This window comes from Engraulis encrasicolus, chromosome 9, assembly GCF_034702125.1.
Source record: "Engraulis encrasicolus isolate BLACKSEA-1 chromosome 9, IST_EnEncr_1.0, whole genome shotgun sequence".
In the NCBI taxonomy this organism is placed as follows: Eukaryota; Metazoa; Chordata; class Actinopteri; order Clupeiformes; family Engraulidae; genus Engraulis; species Engraulis encrasicolus.
The window spans coordinates 30,956,222-30,966,707 of record NC_085865.1 but is presented as its reverse complement, the minus strand read 5'-3'; the positions used below and the strand labels follow the sequence as shown (position 1 = coordinate 30,966,707).

General features: G+C 45.3%; 1 protein-coding gene across 2 annotated transcripts in view; it reads right to left on the bottom strand.

Annotated features, from left to right (window-relative positions):
* Positions 1 to 245: 245 nt before the first annotated feature.
* ek1 (eph-like kinase 1) overlaps positions 246 to 10,486 on the bottom strand; it is a 156,569-nt gene continuing 146,328 nt past the window's right edge. The window contains exons 15-18 of one of the 2 annotated variants that reach the window (XR_010036144.1): positions 8,738 to 8,931; positions 2,359 to 2,496; positions 593 to 1,610; positions 246 to 540 (exon numbers count right to left, since the gene is read on the bottom strand). Coding sequence is in view for 1 of the 2 variants with exons in the window: in XM_063206911.1 (XP_063062981.1) it covers positions 1,496 to 1,610; positions 2,359 to 2,496; positions 8,738 to 8,931 (447 nt within the window). In the remaining variant the exon portion in view is untranslated. Of the gene's footprint in view, positions 1,611 to 2,358; positions 2,497 to 8,737; positions 8,932 to 10,486 lie in introns of both variants that reach the window. The other variant, XM_063206911.1, reaches the window with a different exon arrangement.

The following is a 10,486-nucleotide window of genomic DNA, read 5'->3' as shown; positions in this document are numbered from 1 at the left end:
CAGAGACAAGAAAGTAAAGATAAAAATATATAGAGTATCAAATGTTGCTGTGTGCAAGAGTGTTCTCCCCCCTCCGTGTTTACAAGTCTTGCATCAGATGCCCGCGATATGGCGCGTTGTCTGATGCACAGTCAGAATCCGTTGCTGTGGTATCCTTCCTTGATGCTCTTGTACTCGTTTCTCCCCCATAAAACAACCTTACACAAACACCCACATACGTACACAGACACACCCATGCACCCCCCCCCCCCGACACACACACACACACACACACAACCATACACACACACATACAGGCTACATACAAACACTCATGCACCCAGAAACACACACACGTACACACACCCTCACCTACAGTACACACACACAATGGCAAAAGCCATTGTACGATATACCATCCTGCAGTCCCCGACTCTGTCCCCATGTGGTTACTGTAAGCTCTGGTGAATGTTTCCAGTAAATGTCATCTGCACGGCGGTCGAGAGTTTTGGTCAGAAAACATCCCCTCTCCTCTCCTCTCCTCTCCTTTCCTCTCCTCTCCTCACCTCTCATCTCCTCTCATCTCCTCTCCTCTCATCACTCCACTCCTCACCGACAGTCTGTGTGACTGTGGACTATCCCTTGAAATTCATTAAGGCCAACACCATCTTATTAATGAACCACCCTTACACCACTTTAGTGCCCTCAGGTCAACTGCTCACACCTGTTTCTCCAGGGCTCCTTTTGACGTACCACAGCAAGTCCATTCATTTAAATCCTACTAATTATGCACATCATCATCTCATGTTACGGTAGTAGGTGAATTTGACCTTGTAGTACACATTAGTAAACAAATCAACAAACAAACAAAAATAAAAACAAGAAAAACAACAACAATAAAACAACTGCGTTGTGTTAGCTTAGCTTAAGACCATCTGTGGTGAGGAGTGTCAAAAAGTCCACCAGCGAACATGGTCTTGCTACTCTAAGCGACAGGACAAAGTCTTTTGTTTTCTGTACAAAGTCTACAGTGGGCTTCAAAGTGCCGTGTTGACCCCAGTTTTTTTTTGAGGTGCGTTGGTCCGTGTGTTCCACGCCATAGAGCGAAAATGAAACAAAACAAACAAACAAATCAAGAAAAGCACAAAAGTGTTTCCGTGTGTCTTTTTTGAAAATGCTGGATTTGCCACAAACACAAGATAAAACAAGGTAATCCCTCAGTTCAGCACATCGATAAGACAACGTTTCTGTCAAGACAAAGTTAAGACACTCCTTCTTCGAGCCTCCTGGCCTGTGGGGTGAATGGACGGATTGAAGATCACTGCTGGAAGGTTAACTTCTCCCCCTTCTCCTTCTCCTTCTCCTTCTCCTTCCACCCCTCCAGTCTATTGTAGAGGGGCCAGAAATCCCATGGTGTCACCCCGCCTCCATCATGTGTCTCCGTGAGTCTCTGGAAGTGGGGGAGGGCTGAAGAGGGAGGGGGGGCACTGGCTGGAGTGGGGCTGGTCTGGAGGGGTTATACCTGGACGTGGGTCGCCTGCTGGGCCTGGACCTGTACCTGGAGGCCCTGGATGCTGGAGAGGATCTTCTTCTGGTGGCCGGCCAACGCTACGCCCAACTTGCCCAACTCACTGGAGAGAAAGGAAACACGAGAACAAAAAAAAAAAAAGAGAAAAATTGAGGTTGTGCTAGGTGTTGAGAAAGTTATGTGCTTCTTAGATAAATAGTACAGTTTGCCCAACTCAATGAAGAGAAAGGAAAAACACAAGAAAACAGCAGGGATGGAGAGTGAGTGTTTGCTAGCTTCTTTTCATGTACTCAATATCTAGGGTTAGGGCCTAACATGATTCATCAGTTGTACCATACCACACTTCCAAATGGCTACTTACATATCACAATATAGATATCTCCACCATATGCTCCACCAACTGGTGCACCTATCATGCAGTCAGAATCACTTGTGTACAGTTATAAGCATGGCAGCTGACAGATTTGGCTGGGCCCAGAAGAAAGTCATCCGAAAGACAAGCCCTCCTCAATAAATACAATGTAATGGCCCTGCCACAGCTTGACGGTAGGGCACTGGGTTACTACGACCCTGGTTCGATTCCAGCCCAGATCATTTGCCGTTCCTTCCCGTCTTTCCCTCCCCACTCATTTCCTGTCTCTCCTCCAATGTACTGTCAGAAATAAAGGGGAAAAAATCCCTACAAAATAAATAAATACAATGTAATGACGGACCAATTCTGGCCCTCCTCTCTATCACTGGGCCTGGGACAACTAATCGTTTTGTGCCCTCCCTGACGATTTATCTGTATAGGCATGTGTCTCTCCTCCAACTGGTGCTGCAATCATTAGTATAAGCATAGGCTGCATTACCTGGCACTAACGTAGAGCACAGAGTCCAGGGTGACGTATCCGGCGCTGGCAAAGTGCTCCTTGTACTGGGTCATCTTGATGGACTCCAGCCAGTCCTCCAAAGTGCTCACGCCAGCCTCTGGGGACGGGGGGTCCTCCCTGCAAGAAAGACCCAAGGACACACAGCATCAGTTAAACAATCCCACTAAAGCTCTGTTCATACCCTACGTTTCGTAGATTACAATATGTGCATGTGCACATGTATACATTCATACCTTGGTTTTGACATGTTGCACATTTTGCCCAATTGTTTTCGATCTGTTACACTTTACTACTACTTTAAGCTCCTCAATTTTGTCTCAAAATAAGTATGAAATCAACGGTTGGAACAGGTGAAACACTCCACACACACATATCTGTGACTGTCTCACACATACAGTTGAGTATGAATGAGGTCGTCTTTACTGTCAGACAGGAGGACGCAAAGTCAGGCGGTAATGGGAATATAAGAAACGGAAAAACATATAATAAGAAAATAGATTTCAAGCATGATGCATCTGCATTACAGTTAAAACATCTGGCATGTTAATTAATACTGGGTGAAAATTAATTTTGGCGTTATAGATTTGCATGTCATGCAGCCTAATACATAATAACAAATCTTTCGGGTTATAGTACAATTATTTACAGGAATATGGATTGTATTTAAAGGCAGCATTTATATAACTACTTTTTTCCCCTGGTGCTAACAAGTTTCCCATTTCTCTGTGTAAGCTGTTTATTGTTAGGCCAGAATTATTAGAATGGCACTGTTGTTGGAGCCGAGGAGGGATGTAGGATGGGGTGGGTGGGAAGAGTAATTTCTCTTCGCATGTGAGCTCATCTGAACTGTTAAGCCTCAGTATGAATGGAAAACGAAACATAATCCCTGTTTGTGTTTTTCCAAAAAGGGGCTGAGGTAGTTCCCCTGGCCCAACACTGCACTCCCCCACCAAGCCCCAGTCCCCCCTAAAAAAAGCCTTCTGAACCAACAGGGAAGCTGACAGGGGGGGACAAAGGGATCAGTTGTCCCGGGCCGAAATGGGTTCTCATAGCACTGTATGTATTTACAGGGGGGCCCTTTCGGATGATTTTGTCCCAGACCCAGTCAAAGCCGTCAGCGGCCCTGTGAACCAGTATGATGTCTGTGAGCAGCCGCCCACGATGGTGACAACCTGCCACGGTGACGGCTGTGCCACCAGTGCGGAGCAAAACCACTCGCACTAGAAGAAAAACACTGTCCTGTCTCCTGCCACAGGAGGGGAGGAGTTCCCTCAGCTTTTGAAACCTAATAGAGGCCATATTGATTTTTCGCCCTGCGTTTTTCTCCTCCTCCGCCTCTTTCTTCCTTTCCTTCTCTCTCTCTCTCTCTCTCTCTCTCTTTCTCTCTCTCTCTCTCTCTCTCTCTCTCTCTCTCTAGTAGAGGATTTAACACAGTGTGAGTGTGGCTGCTCTGCTGTCAGCCCAAACAGTGGGGCAGCTTGCACTGGACCAATAAGGCAGCCTTGATCTGGGTTGGTGTCGGAAGATAGGAGAGACAGTAGAGAGGGGGGAGGTAGGGGGAGAGAGAGAGAGAGAGAGAGAGAGAGAGAGAGAGAGAGAGAGAGAGAGAGAGAGAGAGAGAGAGAGAGAGAGAGAGAGAGTAGGCTATGTGTGTGTGTGTGTGTGTGTGTGTGTGTGTGTGTGTGTGTGTGTGTGTGTGTGTGTGTGTGTGTGTGTGTGTGTGTGTGTGTGTGTGTGTGTGTGAGAGAGAGAGAGAGAGAGAGAGAGAGAGAACGACAGAGAACCCCCTGATGTGAGAGAAAGAAATAACAGAAGGAGGGAGGGCAAGTCACAGAAAGAGCGAGAAAGTGATAGCTAGACAGAGAGAGGAAGTGAGAGAGGTGTGTGTGGCTGGGGAAAGTGGGGGGTTGTGGGGGTGTCGACTGAAGGACAAAGCTAGGAGGTCAAGAGCAGAAGGCAGGTGAACAAGCATGTGGGGTGAAGATGCAGTGAGAAGTGAGTGAGGGGCGGGAGTGAGAAATGGGGGTGGGGGGGGTGAGGTGTGGTGTGGGGCAGAGAGATGGATGAAGGATGAAATGGGGTAAAGTGGGAGTGCGGAGGGAGAAGGAGTGAGGGATGGGGGGAGGAGGGGAGAGGGAGTGAGATGTCGGAGGGGGTGAAGAGAGGGGGGGGGTGAAATGGAGGGGGCCGGAGAGGTGAAGGGTCTTGTCAGGATTAATCAGCAGCACCAGTGGAGGCAGCAGACACCGGACTCCACAGCAGCCAGGCGGGGGGGCTGATTAAAGATCAGACCATGAAGACCCCGCTCTCTCTCTCTCTCTCTCTCTCTCTCTCTCTCTCTCTCACACACACACACACTTTATGTAACTCTCACTCTCTTTCTCTTTCTCTGTCTCTCTATCTATCTATCGATCTATCTGTCTGTCTGTCTGTCTGTCTTCTGTCTGTCTGTCTGTCTATCTATCTAACAATCTATCTATCTGTTTTGCTCTCTCACTCTCTCTTTCTTTTGTGCACACACACACACACACACACACACACACACACACACACACACACACACACACACACACACACACACACACACACACACACACACACACAGACACACACACACAAAGCTGCCTAGGTTTCCCTCTCTCTTCTATTTTTCTATTTTTATCTACTGTATCTCTCTCTCTCACACACACACACTCACGATATGTCTCGGGGGAGGCAGAGACATTTTTACTTCTTCTCCATAGAGGTGGCCCATACATGCATGTGCGCATACCAGCATCGGAAGCCCCCTTTTGCTCTCCCTCTCTTTCTCTCTCTCTCTCTCTCTCCCACCCTCTCTCTATCTCCATTTCTCACACATACGCACATCTACACACACACACCAAAAGGGGAAACAGACGTGGGTAACAGCATAGGTTGAGGTTAGCGCAGGGAGTCCAATCCGGTGGCTGTCTGGATCCAATCTGCGTTTTACTGTGTGACTCATCACCTCATCCCCACACCCAACCCCAGCCTCTTGCCGCCACCTCACAGTCACACCACCCCCACACCAACCACCATCCACCCCTGCTCCCCCTGGATCTGTGCCCGATTTAATAGCAAGTTTCTCACACATACAGTATGCACCACCTACAGAAAAGTATTAAAAAAGAAGCGAAAAGGAAAAAAGGAAAAAAAGTAGAAGTGTCTTGACTCATTTGAGAGCGAAGATGGCCTCCTAATGTGTCTGTAATACGTTCTGGTTGGCTGCTCTCTCAATGCGTCAAGCTGATGCTCACTGTAGCGGTAGCGGGCGTCTGACATCGCGCAGGACAGCTGTGGAAGCTGCAGAGTTTTCATTTGTTTTGGTGCTAAAGTAGACTTGGATGCTGTCAGACTCCTGTCCGCCTGTCTGGCTGCCAGAACAGTAACATTTTACAGGATTTTTTTTGCAATTGAACGTTGGACGAGTGTTGAATTGGACTCTGTGAGTGTAGTATTCACACTGCACAATCTGTGTTTGGTGCATTGGAGACTTGAAGGGAGTTAAATTCCTGTCTTCCTTCCTGCCTGCCTGCGGTAAAATATTGCAGAGGTCAATTAACTGTTAGAGAGTAAGAACTAAAAGACATTTAAATTAGACTCTCCAAAACTTTTACAATAGTACGGTATTGCCTCTTTTCCACTGCCGGTTTTCTGGTAGGCCTACAGCTCGACACAGCACGACTCGGCTGCAAATTTTTGCTTTTTGAGTAGGCATGAAGCAGCTCAATCGTGAAGCAAAAACTGGCAGCCAAGTAAGTCACACTGTGTCGAGCTGTATGCCTATCAGAAAACCGGCAGTGGAAAAGAGGCATATATGCCTGCTATCAAAGCAATACTCGGAGGGAGACTCGGCGGGTGCCAAACTCCTGCCTGCCTGACTTGTCTGCGCTAAAATTCTGAAGAGCTAACTCAGCACATCAAGTGTGCGACCAACTAGAGGAATGTTAAAATTTGACTCTTTTTGTGTTGAATTTACACCGCTAGTTTAACTATGTTCATTTGTTTGTTGCAAAACGAGACTTGGATGGTGTGAAACTCCTGCCTGCCTGCCTGCCTGTTTGCCTGCCTGCCTGTGTGCCTGAGGGTAGCCACATGAGGCTGATGCTGAGCTAGAAGACAAGGCAGTCGCTGCGAATCACAGTAGATAGGCGGGGTTCCTCAGAATATTGGCAAGAGTGCTGGGAAGAAAAACAGAAAGAGAGAGAGAGAGAGAGAGAGAGAGAGAGAGAGAGAGAGAGAGAGAGAGAGAGAGAGAGAGAGGAGAGAGAGGGAGAGAGAGAGAGAGAGAGGGAGAGAGAGGGAGAGAGATAGAGGAGAGAGGGAGAGAGGAGCGAGAGAGAGAGAGAGAGAAGTGTGTGTGTGTGTGTGTGTGTGTGTGTGTGTGTGTGTGTGTGTGTGTGTGTGTGTGTGTGTGTGTGTGTGTGTGTGTGTGTGTGTGTGTGTGTGTGTGTGTGTGTGTGTGTGTGTGTGTGTGTGTGTGAGCAGCTAACAGACATGTTTGTTTTTCAGTTTGGAAAACAGCTAAGAAACTGACATTCGGGGCTGTGTAGAAAAAAAAGACAATCTAATGGATGATACTGTTGTATTTACAGGGTCTTGAAATGTAAGACATTCAAACAAACACTATGGTTTGTGTTTATTTCTCCATACACTACTGCTCTTTTTTCATCAATTTTGCCCTTTTCTCTGACTCTACTCTGTACTTATTTATTGGCAGTCTGCCTAGTCTGTTCTTTTTGATTATTTTAGTTTTTCCACTGCATATTCTAAATGCTATGGTGTTCTTTTTTATGGGAAAACATGGTTAAACTATGAGTCAAACTATTTGGTAATCCTTTACTTTAAAACTCACTCACTAAGAAGTGTGACTGATGCCCTATTCATTTTAGAAAAAGAGAGAGAGAGAGAGAGAGAGAGAGAGAGAGAGAGAGAGAGAGAGAGAGAGAGAGAGAGAGAGAGAGAGAGAGAGAGAGAGAGAGAGAGAGAGGAGAGAGAGAGAGAGAGAGAGAGAGAGAGAGAGAGAGAGAGAGAGAGACTGAGCGAGAGTGTGTGTGTGTGTGTGTGTGTGTGTGTGTGTGTGTGTGTGTGTGTGTACTGTAGGCTTCCACCTCTGTGCATAGTAGTGCATGGTGGTATATTCAGGTTGGAGAGTGGTGAGTACAGTATGGTGAACAGCTATACAGAAAACCATTCGTTAGAGTCGAGATATTTTATTTGCGTGGTTTTCCAAGAACAGAGGAAGGGTGTCGACTGAGAAGGGTGTGTGCGAGGAGCTGTGCACGACTGGTGGTTAGACTCAAGGCTGCAGCACAGCTGAATAGGTACAGAGGGTGAGAAAGTGCAAATGAGGAAGAAATGAGAGAATGAAGGAGTGAATGAATGACTGAAAGAAGCTACAAGGTCTCTAATGAAAGATTCCATCAGGGTAAGAGCCTGGGTACCTGTGTGCGGAATTGCTTTTTAAATTATTCTTAATAAGTTTTTAATTATGTTCTTATCACTCCTCTTTGTTTTATCTCTTTTCTGCTTGCTTTCATTTACTTTAAGCCCATTAGTCTGAATGTATCAAGTTAGCGAAATAAGAAAAGTTGTATTACCTCTTACTTGTTAAAAACATTAGCAAACACTACAGACCCTAGATTTCAAATTAAACGGTACACAGTACCATTGATACAGTCAGTTGATTGAATGCAATTTGACTTCACGGATGGGAGATGGAATGAGATTCCTGCTACTTTCTATTGGACGTTGGGCTACATCACTTCTTAGAACGATGGTGGCAGACCAAAACGTTCATGAGGCAATTTAAGTCAAGAGAAGAAAAAAAAGACTCCATCTCTCTAGTCAAAGTCGGTATGAGGTCTCCAAAAACGTTCTTCACCACCGTGACCAAAATACCATTTACCACAAAGCCCAAAATGTTGAATAAAAGCAATTCAGTCAGTGAAACAAAATGAATACAAATTTACAAACTAGGAATGCACTCAGAGAGTACAGACCTCTGCCAAGGAAGCTGTTAGATAGAACTTTTGACTATGTTAGAAACTGGAATGTCAAACTTCATCCTGTCCCTCGATGGTGAAGAATCTTTTAAAACATTCCTGGATCTGGATCGTGATGCAGATCACCACCAAAATGTAATCACTTGTTCCTTTTTGTCATTTCCAACAACTCTACAAAGTTGAATCAAAATACATATATGACTTTTTGAGTTATCCTGCTGACAGACAGACAGACAGACAGACAGACAGACAGACAGACAGACAGACCAACAGGACCAAAAACATAACCTCCTTGGCGGAGGTAACAATGATAATAATTGAAAGGCTCTCACCATACGGAGCTGTTGGCCAGGGGCTTGAGGCAGCTGGGGCTGCGGATCAGGCGGTCCATGGTCGCCACGATGCCCCCGAACTTGGGCCGCTCGCTGCGGTTCTTCTCCCAGCAGTCCAGCATGAGCTGGTGCAGCACCACGGGGCAGTCCATGGGGGCCGGCAGCCGGTAGCCCTCATCTATCGCCTTTATCACCTGAGGGGGTACGTATGAACACCATTTCAGTCAATACATCAGTAAGTACATCAAAAACATTACAATTGCCTACTTTATATCTATTATTATTTCACAATGCTACTATCACCACGCCAGAATCGTCACAATAGGACATAACTGAAAATGCACAACAACACCTCTTCTTAATACATGTTCTATGTATGTCTGCTGTTGCCTAGTCTTGCGCTTTATATGTCTGTAAGGGTATTGTATAGGTACTCTAGGTGTAATGTATGTGTACTGTCTATGTCTAATTGTCTATGTCCACAACTAAAGTCTATGTCTATGTCTGCATGGGAAAGTAAGAAACATAATTTTAATTCTTTGTACGACCAGCGCATATAAAGAAATTGACAATAAAACTGACTTGACGACTTGACTTGAAAAAGCATGTACAGTCAGTTAGCCAGCCTTTAGCCCTTGTCTATTGCCTTGATCCCCTGAGGGTTGCACCATAGGAAGTCAGTAAGTACGAGATGCCAGTATGTACACGATTTACAAAAGGCAGCTGATCCTTTGTCTAAAGACCTGATCATCTAAGGATGGTAAATAGAGGAGGGATGGAGAGTAGTTAGCACATCAGTACATCAGTAAGTACATCCATAAGTATATATGGTAAATATGGAGTCAGTTAGCAAGCCCTTGTCTATTACTTTGATCACCTGAGCACAGAATGGTTAAGTCAGTAGGTCATTAAGTTAGCATAGAACGTCTGCTTGTACATAGTATTTATCGCCTTGATCACCTGAGGCATGGGGAATAAAGGAATTCTAGTTTGTTCCCAACAGTCATACCACACAATAGCCTTCAGGGAAAACATGTGTGCAGATAATTTGTCTATGTCCATAGTGTTCTTCATCTACCCATTACCTTTATAATTTGAGGTGGAGAATAGCATGCAAGTCACTACGTCATTAGGTACATCAGTAAGTATGTTGGTAAGTATCTATGATAGTCAAGTCGGTAACCTTTATCGGTAATCACCTTTATCGACTAATGGAGTGGAAAATAGAGAAATGTAGTTCAGGGGGAAAAAATGTGCAGATGGTAGCCTACACCTATGGCCATAACATCTATAGCCATCATACGGCATAGACAACAGCAAGTAACAAGTTAGTCATTCAGTAAGTCACTAAGCAAAGTACTAAATGACTAAGCAACAAGTATTTAGATATACGTATGTAGCACATTTACGTAAATGCAGTTCATACTGTCACATGTTCTTCAGATTTTTCACTACTTTTTTTTATAACTACAACAACAGACTTCAATGGGTAACACTAACAGTAAAATAATATTTTGTGGCTATGTTGATGGGTCTCCCAGGGACAAATTTTGTGCCGAGCATAAATAAAAATGTGGTGACATGTCACAAAGCCTCGCTGTAAAAAACTGCTGACTCATAAAGTCCCATCTCCAGCAGCTGGATGCTGACACCTCAGTCCTCGCTTGATCCCAAGAGATGGAAAGACTGGGTATGTTCCCTTGTTGAGATGCAAAAGGATGCAAGGGGATGTGTGTGTGTGTGTGTGTG